The sequence below is a fragment of the Marmota monax genome, unplaced genomic scaffold, assembly GCF_021218885.2.
Source record: "Marmota monax isolate L192 unplaced genomic scaffold, Marmota_monax_Labrador192_F-V1.1 WCK01_AAM20220418_F8-fsc00068, whole genome shotgun sequence".
Lineage (NCBI taxonomy): Eukaryota > Metazoa > Chordata > Mammalia > Rodentia > Sciuridae > Marmota > Marmota monax.
The window spans coordinates 5534869-5547684 of NW_026692352.1; the positions used below are offsets into that span (position 1 = coordinate 5534869).

Genomic DNA, 12816 nt, shown 5'->3' on the forward strand with positions numbered 1-12816 from the left:
AAACAGTTACCATCTCTGTGCTCTTAATTCCTGAAGATCTGGGTTTATCTCTGGCATCAATTTCCTTCAACCTAATTTTTCTTTTCAGTACTGGGGATTGAACCCAGGTTCTACACAAGCTAGGCAACAGTTCTAACTCTGAACTATATCCCCATCCTTTTTTATTTTTTGACAGGGACTCATTAAATTGCTGAGGCTGGCCTCAAATCGGGAATCCTCCTGCCTCAGCCTCTGCAGTAGCTGGGAATACTGGTGTGTGCCACCATGATTGGCTCAACCTAAATAATTTTGTTTAGGATTCTTTTTTAGAGTCTGCTGGTGACAATTTCTTAGTTTTCCTTCACTGATAATCTGTACAGGCGGGAGATCTAGCTCAGTGGTAGAGTGTTCACCTAGCATGAACTAAGGTCTTGGGTTCAATCCCAGCACTGGGTGGGGGTGGGGCAGGGAGAAAAAGGAAAACAAAGAAAAAGAGCCTCCATATTTTGTATTCGCCTTGAAGGATATTTATAAGTTGACAATTCTTTTCTTTTACCACTTTAAACCTGTTTCACATCCTTCTGGCTCCTGTGTTTTTAATTGAGAATTTTGATGGCAATTCTTTGAATGGAAAGACATACAAGAATGTGTTATTTTCTCTAGGAATTTTTTTTGTTTTTATTTATCTTTGATTTCATTATATGCAATTTTATCATAGGTATCTGTGTGGTTTTCCTTGAGTTTAACTTGTTCGGGGTTTAAGGTTTAGCTTCTTGAATATGTGAATTGTCTTTCCCCAATTTTGCCATTATTTCCTCAACAGTCTCTTTTTCCTTTCTTCTGGAGTCAAATGACATGAATCTCAGACCCTAAGGTGGTGTTCCACAGGTCCCTGAGGCTCTGTTCATTTTTTCAACTTTTTTCTTTTTTTTCCCAGATATAATATCTATTGATCTATCTCAAGGTCATTAAATCTTTTCTCTACCACTTCCATTTTGCTATAAATCCATCCAATGAATATATTACTTCAGATATTACATTTTTCAATTCCAAAATTTCTATATATTTGTTAAGTTTCCATCTCCCTGCTCTAAACAATGACTGTCCCGTCCACTTCAAGTTATAATTGCTACCTCAATTTGATAATTTGAAACAGAATTCTAAGTCCTAAGTTGGCATCTGTTGATGGAGGCTAGTTTTCTGTCATTAGTTTCCTGGTTACTTGTATGTTGAGTAATTTCAGGTTGTGTTTTGGACATTGTAAAAGTTATATTGTGTAGACTCTGGATCCTGTTATAGTCCTCTATACAATGTTGATTTTGTTGTTATTGTTGTGTCAAGAGGCGATCGGCCTGCTGGGCACGATGGCACATGCCTGTAATCCCAGCAACTCAGGAGGCTGAGGCAGGAGGATCGCAGGTTCGAGGCCAGCTTCAGCAACTTAATGAGGCCCTGTCCCTTTCTCAAAATGAAAAATAAGAAGGGCTGGGGAGGTGGCTCATTAAGCACCTTTGGCTTTAATCCCCAGTGCCAGGAAAAAATGTGAACTCTTCCTCACATAGATCCCTATTTCTCCATGCGTTCTGTTAGCCTAGGTGGCAGGGAAGGCTTCAAAACCTGAAGTTACCTCAGGAAGAAGTCCAGGAAGAACAAGAGATGGGAAAAGAACAAGAGCCAGAGCTAAGGCAGGGCTTAGGACTGACTCCAAATGAGGGCAGTGGAGTTAAGGATAGAAGAAGGGTCTCACCCAAGGGCCATGGCATCCTGTGGGTTCTGAGAGGGATCAGAGGCTCAGCAGCTTCTCCCATGCTGGACAACGACAGGACTGGACAGGAAGGAAGTTCTTGGCAGCAGAAGGGATATAAGGAACAGGTTGGAGTTGGGGCCAGACAAGGGAAGAAGGCACCAAACCTTGTCCAGGGCAGCAGGACAGCACTTCCTGCTCTCTGTCCTGCCAGGGGCTTAGGAAACAGAAATAAAAGGAGAGCAGCATCTTCTGTCACAAAAGACCTTTATTGGCCTCCTCCTTGTGGTTCTTTTGTTCATTTGTTCTGTTGGAGTTGAATAAACTGGAATAACTTATCTGACGAACTAAGGAATGCCACAGGTGCAGCCGATTCACCTGGAGGGGTCCAGGAGTGAGAGGGCCACAGAATAACCGACAGTCACTTCACAGAAGGGCCACAGACCTGGAGACCCACCCAGCCACCCCACCTCCCCCGGCCCAGGACTCATATGCTTGCTCATAGGAAGAGGTAGTCCCAGAGCATTTGGGACCAGACCTCACTGCTGAGCACAGCTGCCCAGGGGGACGGTACATTCTGCACCGGTTCCCTGGGGGCTCTGCAGATTGGCCACCCAGGACAGGACCTCACCCCAAGTTTGTAAGGCACCTGTCTCATATGCTGCCACTTCAAACTATCTCCTTGCCTACAACCCTCCCCGTGGCCCTTGCAACGATCCCTATGAAGGTGAGCACAACCTGGTACTGGCCCCATTTTACACATGTAGAAACTGAGGCCAGCAGGGTCTCCAAGGGCACAGGTTGAACATAAAGTATCCGATGGCACTCTCTTTCTCCCATGTCATGTGGCTTGCAGTGCCCTGAGCTTCACATTCACATCTAGAATGTCCTAGGAGGTGGGATTTTGTGCCAAGGGCTGGTCCAAAAGTACCCACCTGCTATTGAGTGCCCATGAGGGGCCTGGGCAGAGGGGCAGGTAGGCAGAGAAAGAATTCAGGCGAACTCCTGAGGGGGCCAGCCTCTTTGGGGGCACAAAATCTCCTGTTGTCCACATGCTTGGTTGGCCACAATTGTGGTAATAGAATCCTATTGGAATTACTCAAGGAAACTTGGTGCTTGAAAGGTCTCTGGGGGACTCCTGACCTCAGGGAAGAGACTTTTGTCATAAAGTCCTCGTTCAGTATGTCTTTGTGTGAACCTGGGTGTCCATCTCCCTCACTGAATGTAGTTGAACCTGGCTCTAGCTTCTCCTTCTCCAGTCACCCTGATCCTCCTGACATCCTGAGGGCCTGGGCTGGGAAGTGGGGTGTCACACAGGGGTGGAGACAGAGTCCTGGGTGGGGATTGTGGCCTAGGTCAAGCCCCAACCTCTCTGATCACCAGCCCCTGCCCAAGTCAAACCCAGGCCAGAGCTTCAGGGTGGGTTGGTTAAAAAACAAAACAAAACATGAAATGTGTCTGCGCGTGCACCCGTGTGTGTGTAAGCATACACTTGGGCCTTGGTCTGGGACCCAAGCTCCGATATGAAGACACTTTGTATTGGAAAGCCGGAGCCATGCCAACATGAAAAGCAAGGATAGACTCTGTGCTTGCTGGTCTAAGATCAAACCTCAGAATGGTGGTTTGAAGTTTTTCTTCAAAACAAAATTTTTTAAAGTGAAACCACAACAGGCAAGAGAGATAAAAGCAGAGTTGTTCTGGTGAAGTGGGAAGTGGGGAGGGCTGGAGACTCAGCCTTTGCCCCCACCTTCCTCCCGTAGAGCTGCTGACGAGGCCCTGTGGGAGTTCCACGGTACCCTGTGGAACTGGCTGGAAAGCCACTATCAGTGTCTACGGATCAAGGGTCCCAGGGACCTGTGCTTTGATTTCCCTTTTGGGGTGACAAGTTGGGAGGGAATGTTGGGGGAGGGTGCACCCCCTTCCACATGGCCTCTCACTACTGTGCAGTGAGCCTGCAGGAGCAGCCAGGTGGGGTCTGCCCCACAGCGGGGCTTCTTCAGTCCAGGAGGGAGGGAAAGGAGATGGTGCTGCTTGCACCAGGCAGGCTGTACGAGGGAGGAGTGGGGAGCCTCTTTTGGTCCCTATTGATTTTAAAAAGAAAAATGTCAGGACAGGCATAGGCCTGCATCCATGAGACCCTGTAGGAGTTCAAGATTGGACCCTGAAAGAGTTCAAGATTGGATGGGTAGGGCGTGCCCAGGCCCTTGGCACTGGCAGGAGGCAAGCTGCCTCTCTGGGCTGCTGAAACCACTGGGAGAGGATCAGCCGGGGCTCAGGGCTCAGGGCTCAGGGCAAGAGATCTGGGCTTTCCCTGGGCCCAGGGCCCTCTCAAGTGTCACCAGGAAGCTCTGGCAGCTCTGTTGATCCTGAATGGGGCCTTTTACTTTGAGGGTCAGGAATAGGCAATTTCTATTTCCCCTCACCCTTAGATTTCTTTTACAGAGCAATGGTGGGTTCAGTATCAAGCCTTCTTGACCTCTGTGGGGTCTGAGAGGTGGGAGATGTGGGTGACTACAGGCCTGGAAGGGTCCAAGAACCCCCCTGTTCCCCAATCACTGAAAACATGCACATCTTTTCTGTCTTGGTTGCGTGTCAGTGATCACGGTGTTTCCAAATAGTGTCTGCATTTCCCTCTCAGCTGGGTCACCAAGGCCAAATTGGCTGCTTCTCATTCTGGTTGACAGTTACCTAAGTGAGAAGCAGGGCCAGAGATGAAGACCAGCGGGAGGTGGGTTGGCGCACAGTTAACTTCCTGTGTGACCTTGGGTCGTGCTCTTGAAGTTGCAGGTCACACCTGGTGGCTGTTTGCAACTTATAGAGCGTGGGCCACTGGTTTTCATCTCACGGCCATGTCCTGAGTCAGGCAGGGAAGGAAGTTCTGTACCATTTTTGTTAGGGAAGCCGAGCCTGAAGGTGTGGGACTTGCTCAAGGCAACCCAACTGGTTGGTGACAGCCAGGCCTGAGAAGCAGCCCTGGGCACTGTTCAGCCCTGGCATTGCTTCCGCTGCACCAAGTGGGAGCCAGCTGGACCAGAACCAGGGCAAGCCCACTCTAGCTTTTCTGGGCTTTGAGGCCGAGAAGGCCCTGGGGTCCAACCAAAGGACTCAGTCCTTGTCTTCCCAAGACTGAACTCCTCTCTGGGTTGGGTGCTGAGGAAGCCCAGCTGGCCCTCTGCTTTGTGCAGCTACACCCAGGCCAAGTTCTTCCTTCCTGCCCAGATTGGCATCATCCTGCCAGCCCCATGACCCACTGGGAAATGGGCTGCTTGGCAGGTATAGGCCTCAAACACTTGGCATAACAAGGGCCAGTACTGTGGGTTGGTCCTGGGGCCTAGTAAGGCTCCCCCACCCCCACTATCACTCCAAGGTGTCACCTGGCCAGGCTGACTCCAGGATGGAGAGGGGCCTTGCAGAGAAGTACTGGGTCATCTCTAGGTGTTGAGTTCAGAGATGGTGTCTGGAGCTGACCAGAAACCTGGAAAGATGATATGGGTCCTCCTCTTCAAGAAGAGACCACAGAAATGCTTTGGCCTGTGTCTCTCAGGGCTGCAGCACAAAGCTGAGGAGAGGGGCACCTGGCCAATAGGCAAGTGGAACCAAATCCAACCTGTGTGACACTCACAGGACTGTGCATTCTGCTGTGTTCTGAGTCCCTCTGGAAGGGCACTGTGTTCTAACTCACATCAAGGCACTATATGAACCAGCCCTGGATGCAATGCCTTTGTGACTTTCCCCTGGCCAGGAACAGAGACTGGGATAGACCCATCTCTGTGCCACCAAGGCTGGGCATAGAGCACAGAAACTGTCAGCAAAGAATGGTGAAGCTGAATTCAACTACACTTTACCATTGTCCTTGTGCAGTCCTGGCTCAAAGAGCAAAAAGATAGCGCCCTGGTACTCCCTGCAGCTGGAGAAGCTTCAATTAACACTGGAAAAATCCCTACAAGTGTGATTTTGAAGAGCAGGAAGCTTCAAAAATCAGCCTGGCAAAATTTTTGTGTGCATATGTTAGGGATGGGGGAAAAGATATTTGTGGGGAGAGGTTACCCCCAATGCTAAGGGTCTTGTACCAGCCCCAAGTTTCAGAGGAAGACACTGAAGGGTACATGCTCTGTGCGTCCAGCCAGTGACCCAGTTCCAGCAGGGGCTGGATGCCTGGGGCACCTGCTGCTAGGACCATGGGACTGGCCTGGATAATGTGACTGCCCCCAGTTGACCTGGTTCTGACCTGGGAAGGAGGTCCCTTGAGTTAAGCATTCATGAGATTTAGCAGACATGGGGCCAGGCTAATGACCATCATTTCACCATGGGGAAAGGTTTGTGCAGCTCATCCCCAGAGGTGCTGGGTTGGAAAGAGTTGGGATCCAACTTGTATAAAAAAGTCGTGTTGTCTCCCTTTTCAGGAAAATATGGGGCCAAGACAGAAGTAAGCAGAAATTGAGAAGGAATCCCCCTCGTTCTGCTAATTAGTATATTTGCCTGGTAAACCTCATGTTGCCCACATCCTCCGGGGGCTGTGAAGCCCTGCAGGCCCTATCACAAGCCCCCCATCAAGTCTCAGCAAACCCAGGGCTTAGGTCAGAGCAGTTCATGCAGGCTATGGTCAAGGCTTGACATCAGGTGACACCCCGGAGGCCCAAAAAGGGCCTTTCCTAGGCCTGGAGTTTGGACAGGAGCTCTCTTGGGTCCTGCTGCTTCTGAGGTCTGTGAATCCCCTCTAGAAGCCAATGGAACAGGAAGCAGCCCTGGCTCCACCCAGCAGACCAGAGCTCAAATGTTCACAAATTTTCAAAGCCAGAAGTCCCTGGGTTTTCCAGTGGGGAACTGAGGCCCAGAGAGGGGAACAAACTTACCTAAGATCATACAGCAAGTTAGCATTAAAGACCAGACAAGGATACCTTTCAATACTTGCCACTTATCGCTATGTCTGCCCCATTGCCCTGGGAAAGGCCCCAGTTCTCAATCACACCAACACCAGCCAATGGGTATTAGGTACCTTTGACACTGAGAACTACTAGGGTCTCCATTCCCCAAGGAAAGAAGCATGGCCTCTTTCCCTTTGCAGGAAGGCATCTTGATGGAGCCTGCTACCTTCTGGGGAAGGACTGCCTTTGACAGTGGCCACTCTCCCCACCTGTAGGGCCAACCCAGCCTAGTCATGGAAGACTACAGGGAGAAAGAGGGGGATGCTGGTGGCCCCAGCTATCCCTGGACCTCCCACCTTGATCCTGGTGATAAAAAAGTCTTAAGTCTGAGAAGGAAGGGAGAAGGGGAGGCTCAACTTCCCACCTCTGCCCACCTCTGAAAGCCCCATCAGAAACTCCCTCTGCAGGGGCTGGTGCTTGAAGAGCCCCACCTTTGTGTATGTGAGAACCCAGTCCCCCCATCACCACCACAACACAAGGCAGCTAAGGTGCTCATCCTGACAAGTCCCAAAGAAAACTGGCTAGTTGACACGGCTCGCCTCCATCTAGGTGTCTGCTGGTAAGGAAGTCATTTCGTTGCTTTTTTCCACTCCTGGGTCTATGAGCTCACGAGCTTCACCAATGCCACTATCAGACACAGGGACACAGGACAAGGAGAAAGGGGGAGGGGGAGAGGTCTTTGGTGGGTCCAAATTGCAAAAAGGCATTGAGAAGCTATCCATGGTTCTGCCCCTCCAGTTGGGAGGGGGTGGCCTTCAATATAGTCATCTTTTAGCTGCCAGAACCATTACCAGGTAGAACTGGGGACATCTTCTCACGTGTCTTGAGCCCTCATGCCCACTCCTCCGAGCCCTCACACCCACCACGACAGAGCCCCTCCAGCTCCACCCTGCCCTTCCCACTCCCCATCTCAAGCCCAATCCCAAGGCCAGGGCTGTGGTGGCCTTTGTGGGAATGAGCATGAAAAGAGGGTGGGGTGGAGCGGTGACCGCAGAGAGAGGTGAAGGTGGTGCACTGTTGGCATGGTGATGTGGGGCCAATCCTGAGGCCAGAGGTCCATCACCGTGACCAGGAAGACCACTTGGGGTCCTCTAGTTGAAATTGGAAGAACAAAGGGGAGGGAAACCAGAACAGGAAGAAGACAAGTAAGCATCCTAGTGCAAGAGAGTGGCCCGGAGCTGCTGGGCGCGGGCCGCCAGTCTATCTGTTGTTGAGGTGTGGAGAGCCGGTGCCATCCTCCTCTTCCTCCTTGTCGTCCTTCAGGCCTTTCAGTCTCTGGCGAGCAAAGTCCTCAAACACAATGTCGTCATCGCTGCAGAGAGAAACAAGGACAACGTGGCATGCTAGCAAGGGCAGGGAGGAGAGAAGTCATATCCACAGGCTTGACACATGTGACACAGAGGGACCCAGGACAGAACCACACTCCCCAAGGTCTCTGGCCTCTGGGGCCAACCTGGGGCAGAAAGGCTCTGGGGATAGTCACAACTGGACTTGGAGAAATTGAAAAGTGCCAGGAGGGTCGTGAACTTGACTCTCGTGCCTAAGGCCTAGGAAAGGACCCTAACTCTGCAGGGGGTGGAGGCATGTCAAATACAGGGAGTAGTGTGGTTCTGTGGCAGAGGTAGAAATCATCCCACCATGATAGGCCAGACCACCACATCCTCACAGTGTATTATGAATCCCTCAAGAGCAAGCCCAAGAAACCCACCCACTCACCCAAAAAACTACTCCTAGGAAGCATTCCAGAGAGCAGTGGGGCTGGCTTAATGGAGAGAAAGCCACAAAGGCCCTTTCTCCAGATCCTGGGTAGGAGAGGGGGTGGGATAGGGGAGCTAGCAAATCTACACAGGGGCAGAGGAAGGCTGGTAGGGGAAGGGGTACCTGAGCAGGGTGCAGGACTAAGGGCTGCTTCCTTTCTGCCATAAAAGCCAGCCACTTAAGACCAGGTAGGGACCCACAAAATGTCCCCTGCCCCATGGAGCCAGCCACATGGGTAGTCCTCAAGGTATGACTGGAGTCCCCATATCCCACATTTCTCCTGGGGTACAAGGGAGGGTGGCTTTTGCAGCTGGAGCAAGAAAGCTGCTTGGCCCTGGAGATGATTCGTGCAGAAGGCCCAGGTCCTCCCCCGCCAGCCACTGTCCGGTGTCACCAAGGCCTTTCACTGCAGGGTAATCTGCACTGGTGGGTCCTCAGGAGTCAGATGCAACGGGACCCAGACCCTTCCCCACCCCGCAGCCTGCCTCCATGGGTTGGCGAAGGCCGGGAGGAGAGCCAAGCCCAGGGCCCTGACCAGCCCTGTGAGGCCAGCAGGCGCTGTGGATGGACGGACGGACTGACGGACGGACGGACGGACGTGCAAGGACGAGGGAGGAAGACAGACCCCACCAAGGCAGGAGGAAGAGGAACAGGCACGGAGGGTCCTTCAAGTCACATGCAGGCAAGCGGGTTGCTGAAGAGGCGAGCAGAGGCGGCTCTCAGCAGACGGGGTTAGACCAGCTGCTCCTCAGGGGTTAATAAGCATATATGCAAATGACCCTCCGCCCCGCCCCCGGGGCCCGCCCCCCAAACATCCACAGGCAGGGTTTGGCTTACTTCGTGTCAAGTTCTATGAGATTTGTGTCTACTGGCGCCTCGTTCTCTGGAACTGAACACAATGAGGGCAAGGTGCCCAGGGGTTAGTGTGGAGTTGGGGACAGGCTGGCTAAGATGGGGGGGGCGGCAAAACGGAGCTCATCCCAGGTCTTGAAACACCCCAAATCATCTTAAAGGCAGGAGGGTACAGGGAGGGTCCTGGATGCCCACTGCAGACCCAGAGATTTGTACTTCTGACCCTGTGCTCCCGGGACAGGTCTCCAACATGACAGATTCATTTCCAGCTTGCGTGAGTTTCTCTAAGAGGGTCGGGGTTTTGTTGCTTTTGTTTATTTTTCACATTTTAACCTCTCTGAATTAGGAGTGTAAAAAATCAATGACATTTCACATTTCAGTTTAATTGTGGGACCACTGTTTGCCTTTGCATACGCAACACGTAGTCTGCCTCAAGGGAAACAGCCTTAGAGCCAAAGAAGTGTAAACACTCCGTTATCAATTGGGGAAAAAATTTTTTAAAAGGGAAATGCTATATCAACAGGTCATCTCATCTGTGTGGCTCCTTCCCCCACTTCCAGCCCCTCCCTGGATGCCTGGCAATGAGCTTCCTCTCTTTCTCTCCCACTGAGGGCAGGAGCCAGGGCTCACTGACTCCTAGCAGATCAGAAGCAAATATGAGTGGTGGGCCCCACAAAAGACCTGAGGAGCTTGGGAAGGGGTAACACTAGGCTGAAGGCTAGCTCAGAGGGACCTAGGATGAGGGGGTAACATGGTGGAGGAGGAAACTAGCTCTCTGGAATCCCCCCACCCCAATGACCCACAGGGCCTGCTTACCTTCCCGATGTGGGGTTTCCTCTTTGGGCTTGGGGTGCATTAAGGTGAAGGGCAGTTCCACAGCCACATCACTGAAACACAGACCCAAACACAGTGAGCCCTGGGCCAAGCCTCAGGCTGTGAGCCCCAGTGCCCTGTCCGTCTGAGAACTGGGAGAGCTGTGTTAGAGGGAGATCCACCACACTTCGGTGAGCATCTGTCTCTCTAGGAGTTGAACTAGGAGACCTGCTCTCCTGCTTCCAGAAGGAAATAGAAACTTCCCTTGTCCTGAGAAGAATCCCTGGATTCCATGGGCCGGCAGCAGATATGAGGTGGGAAAGAAGTACCCAGGGCAGTGTGCACTGTGGTCACGGGGTGGCTCTAGCAGTGCTCTGGGACCTTGCCCACCTCAAATCACCATAGTCACCCCAACCTTCCCTGACACTGCCCTTCCCAACTCCTGGATGGGACCCCACCTGCCCTTGCTTCATCTCTCCATGCCTCAAGAAGCTCCTGGCAATGTGAAATCTGGATGTAGCACAATGAAGGCCCAGGGCTAGGGCTATCTACACCATGCACAGAGTCTGGAAGCCTTGTGAAAGATGGAGGGGAGGGGCTATGGGGAAGAACTGACCACCGGCCAGTGCCTCTGACAAGGCCTCTCTCCCTTGCTCCTGACAGAATAAAAAAGCAGACATTTGCATGGCGTGACTGTGCCAAGGACTGTTCTAGGCCCCTTCCTTAGAGGAACTCATTTAATCCTTATAACAACCCTATTATTTACCCCCAATGTATGGATTGGGAAACTGAGGCACAAGGAGATTAAAGTCTCTTACATACAACTATTAATAGTAAGTGATGGCTCCATAATTCACTCCCTTAACTACTGTGACAACAGCAGAATTGAGACTGACAGAAGCGGCCCTGAAGGCATCTTTCAGCTTGGGTGCCATCACCCTAGGACACCCCTCAAACCCTGAGTGCCTCCAGGCATAGCCACATTTATTGGTTTTGTTGCTCAAGGCAGCTGGGAAGGGTGAAGGGACAGAGAATGGAGTGGTCAGGGCACAAGTTATGCGATCAGAAAGGCTCTGCCAGCCTCCCTCTCAATGGTGGAACACTTTACAGCCTTGAGTCCCACTGAGCTCATTTGGAAACATGGGAGAACAACGCCTACCTTCTAGAAGCACTGGAATTTCCAGCAGACATTGTAGGTAAAAGATCTGGTTAAACTGTGAAGCGTGAGCCTGTCAGAACCAGTACTTCCCCTCCATGGGAACACAGGGGCCTTTTGCTTTGGGTTTTCTTTTTTGGGTACTAGGAGTTGAACCCAGGGCACTCCACCACTGAGCTACATCTCCAGCCCTTTTTATTTTTTATTTCAAGACCAGGTCTCACTGTTGCTGGGGCTGGCCTGGAACTTGCAATCCTCCCACCTCAGCCTCTGGAGTTGCTGGGAATACAGGCGTGTATAACTGCCTGGCAACGTGAGGGTCTTATAAGACTTTTTTCTTTCTTTCTTTCTTTTTCCTTTTTGGCAGGGGGTACTGGGAATTAAACTCAGGGGCACTTGACCACCAAGTCACATCTCCAGCCCTATTCTGTATCTTATTTAAAGTTGCTCAGCATCTCACTTTTGCTAAGGCTGGATTTGAACTCACCATCCTCCTGCCTCAGCCTCCTGAAGGCTCTTTCTTTTTCATTGGCTTTTTCCTTTCCTTTCTGCTTTGCGTGTGTGTGTGTGTGTGTGTGTGTGTGTGTGTGTGTGTGGCAGGGGGCGGGGGGGGGGGCTTGTTTTGTTTTTTGCTTCCAAAGTGTTCACTTGAAAGAGTGAGCCATCAGATGGAAGTGAATGGAAGACTGAATTGGCCAGCCTTCATGGAGACCACATAGGATATGGCTGAAAGGATCTGGACCTTAATTTTCCCCCAAGACATAAGGGATAGGAAAAGGGACACTTCTGACTCCTCTTTGGGACTTTGGAGAACAGCATAAAGCTGGGCACAAGTCTAGGTTCAGAAAGTCTTTGCCAAATTATACAGAACTAAATTGAATTATTGTCATCTCTCAAACTAGACCAAGATTTCTTAGGACGGGGGACACTGCCACCTTGTGATGGGAAGCCAAATGGCTATGTTGGGGGCATTTTTGGAATGTTAAATCCATCCAACCAAATTACAAGGGAATCTTGTCTACAAAATTGGATCTCTGAGGACCTGTCCTTAGCAACACGGAGCCAGTAGTTCGTTCTCATTAGTGTAGAAGTTTCTAAGCCACGAGGCCTGCATTTCTCCTAAACAGCCTATAAATCAGGTGATTAGAATTCAGTCAGCTCTGCTGGTGGCCACTCCCCAGATCACTGCTGTCTGTAAAGGTCCCTGTCACTGGAATGGGATGAAAGAGCATGGCAAGGTTTTAAGGAAAGGCCATGTCTCCCTCATCCCTAGAGAAGGGTCTAGCCCAGCACACACCTGGTCCCAAGTTCTGAAATGACCACTAGATTCCTTTCAACCCAGTGCCCTGTGGTCCTGACCAGTTAGGCCAATTGTCTCTGGGCCCTCCAGGGAGGTGGCTCAAGCAGGATGAAGGAGGGACTTTACCTGGACGCAAGATCTCCCAACAGGCTGGGTGGGCCAGAGGAGGCAGGAGGAGTGGTCAGGAGAGAGTGCAGAGAGGAAGAAAAAACACATTATTCACCTCCTCTGCTGCCCCGCAGAGCAGACGGACCCGAGGGACGCACCCCCGACCCCTGCACGCCCTGAC

General features: G+C 51.3%; 1 protein-coding gene across 4 annotated transcripts in view; it reads right to left on the reverse strand.

Annotated features, from left to right (window-relative positions):
* Positions 1-1973: 1973 nt before the first annotated feature.
* The window catches only part of Arrb1 (arrestin beta 1), a 95400-nt gene continuing 84557 nt past the window's right edge, over positions 1974-12816 (reverse strand). For 3 of the 4 annotated variants that reach the window (XM_046441992.2, XM_046441993.2, XM_046441990.1), the window contains exons 13-16: positions 12654-12677; positions 10075-10145; positions 9244-9295; positions 1974-7960 (exon numbers count right to left, since the gene is read on the reverse strand). In XM_046441992.2, coding sequence (XP_046297948.1) covers positions 7849-7960; positions 9244-9295; positions 10075-10145; positions 12654-12677 — 259 coding nt within the window. In that variant the 3' untranslated portion in view covers positions 1974-7848. The remainder of the gene's footprint in view (positions 7961-9243; positions 9296-10074; positions 10146-12653; positions 12678-12816) is intronic. The other variant, XM_046441991.1, reaches the window with a different exon arrangement.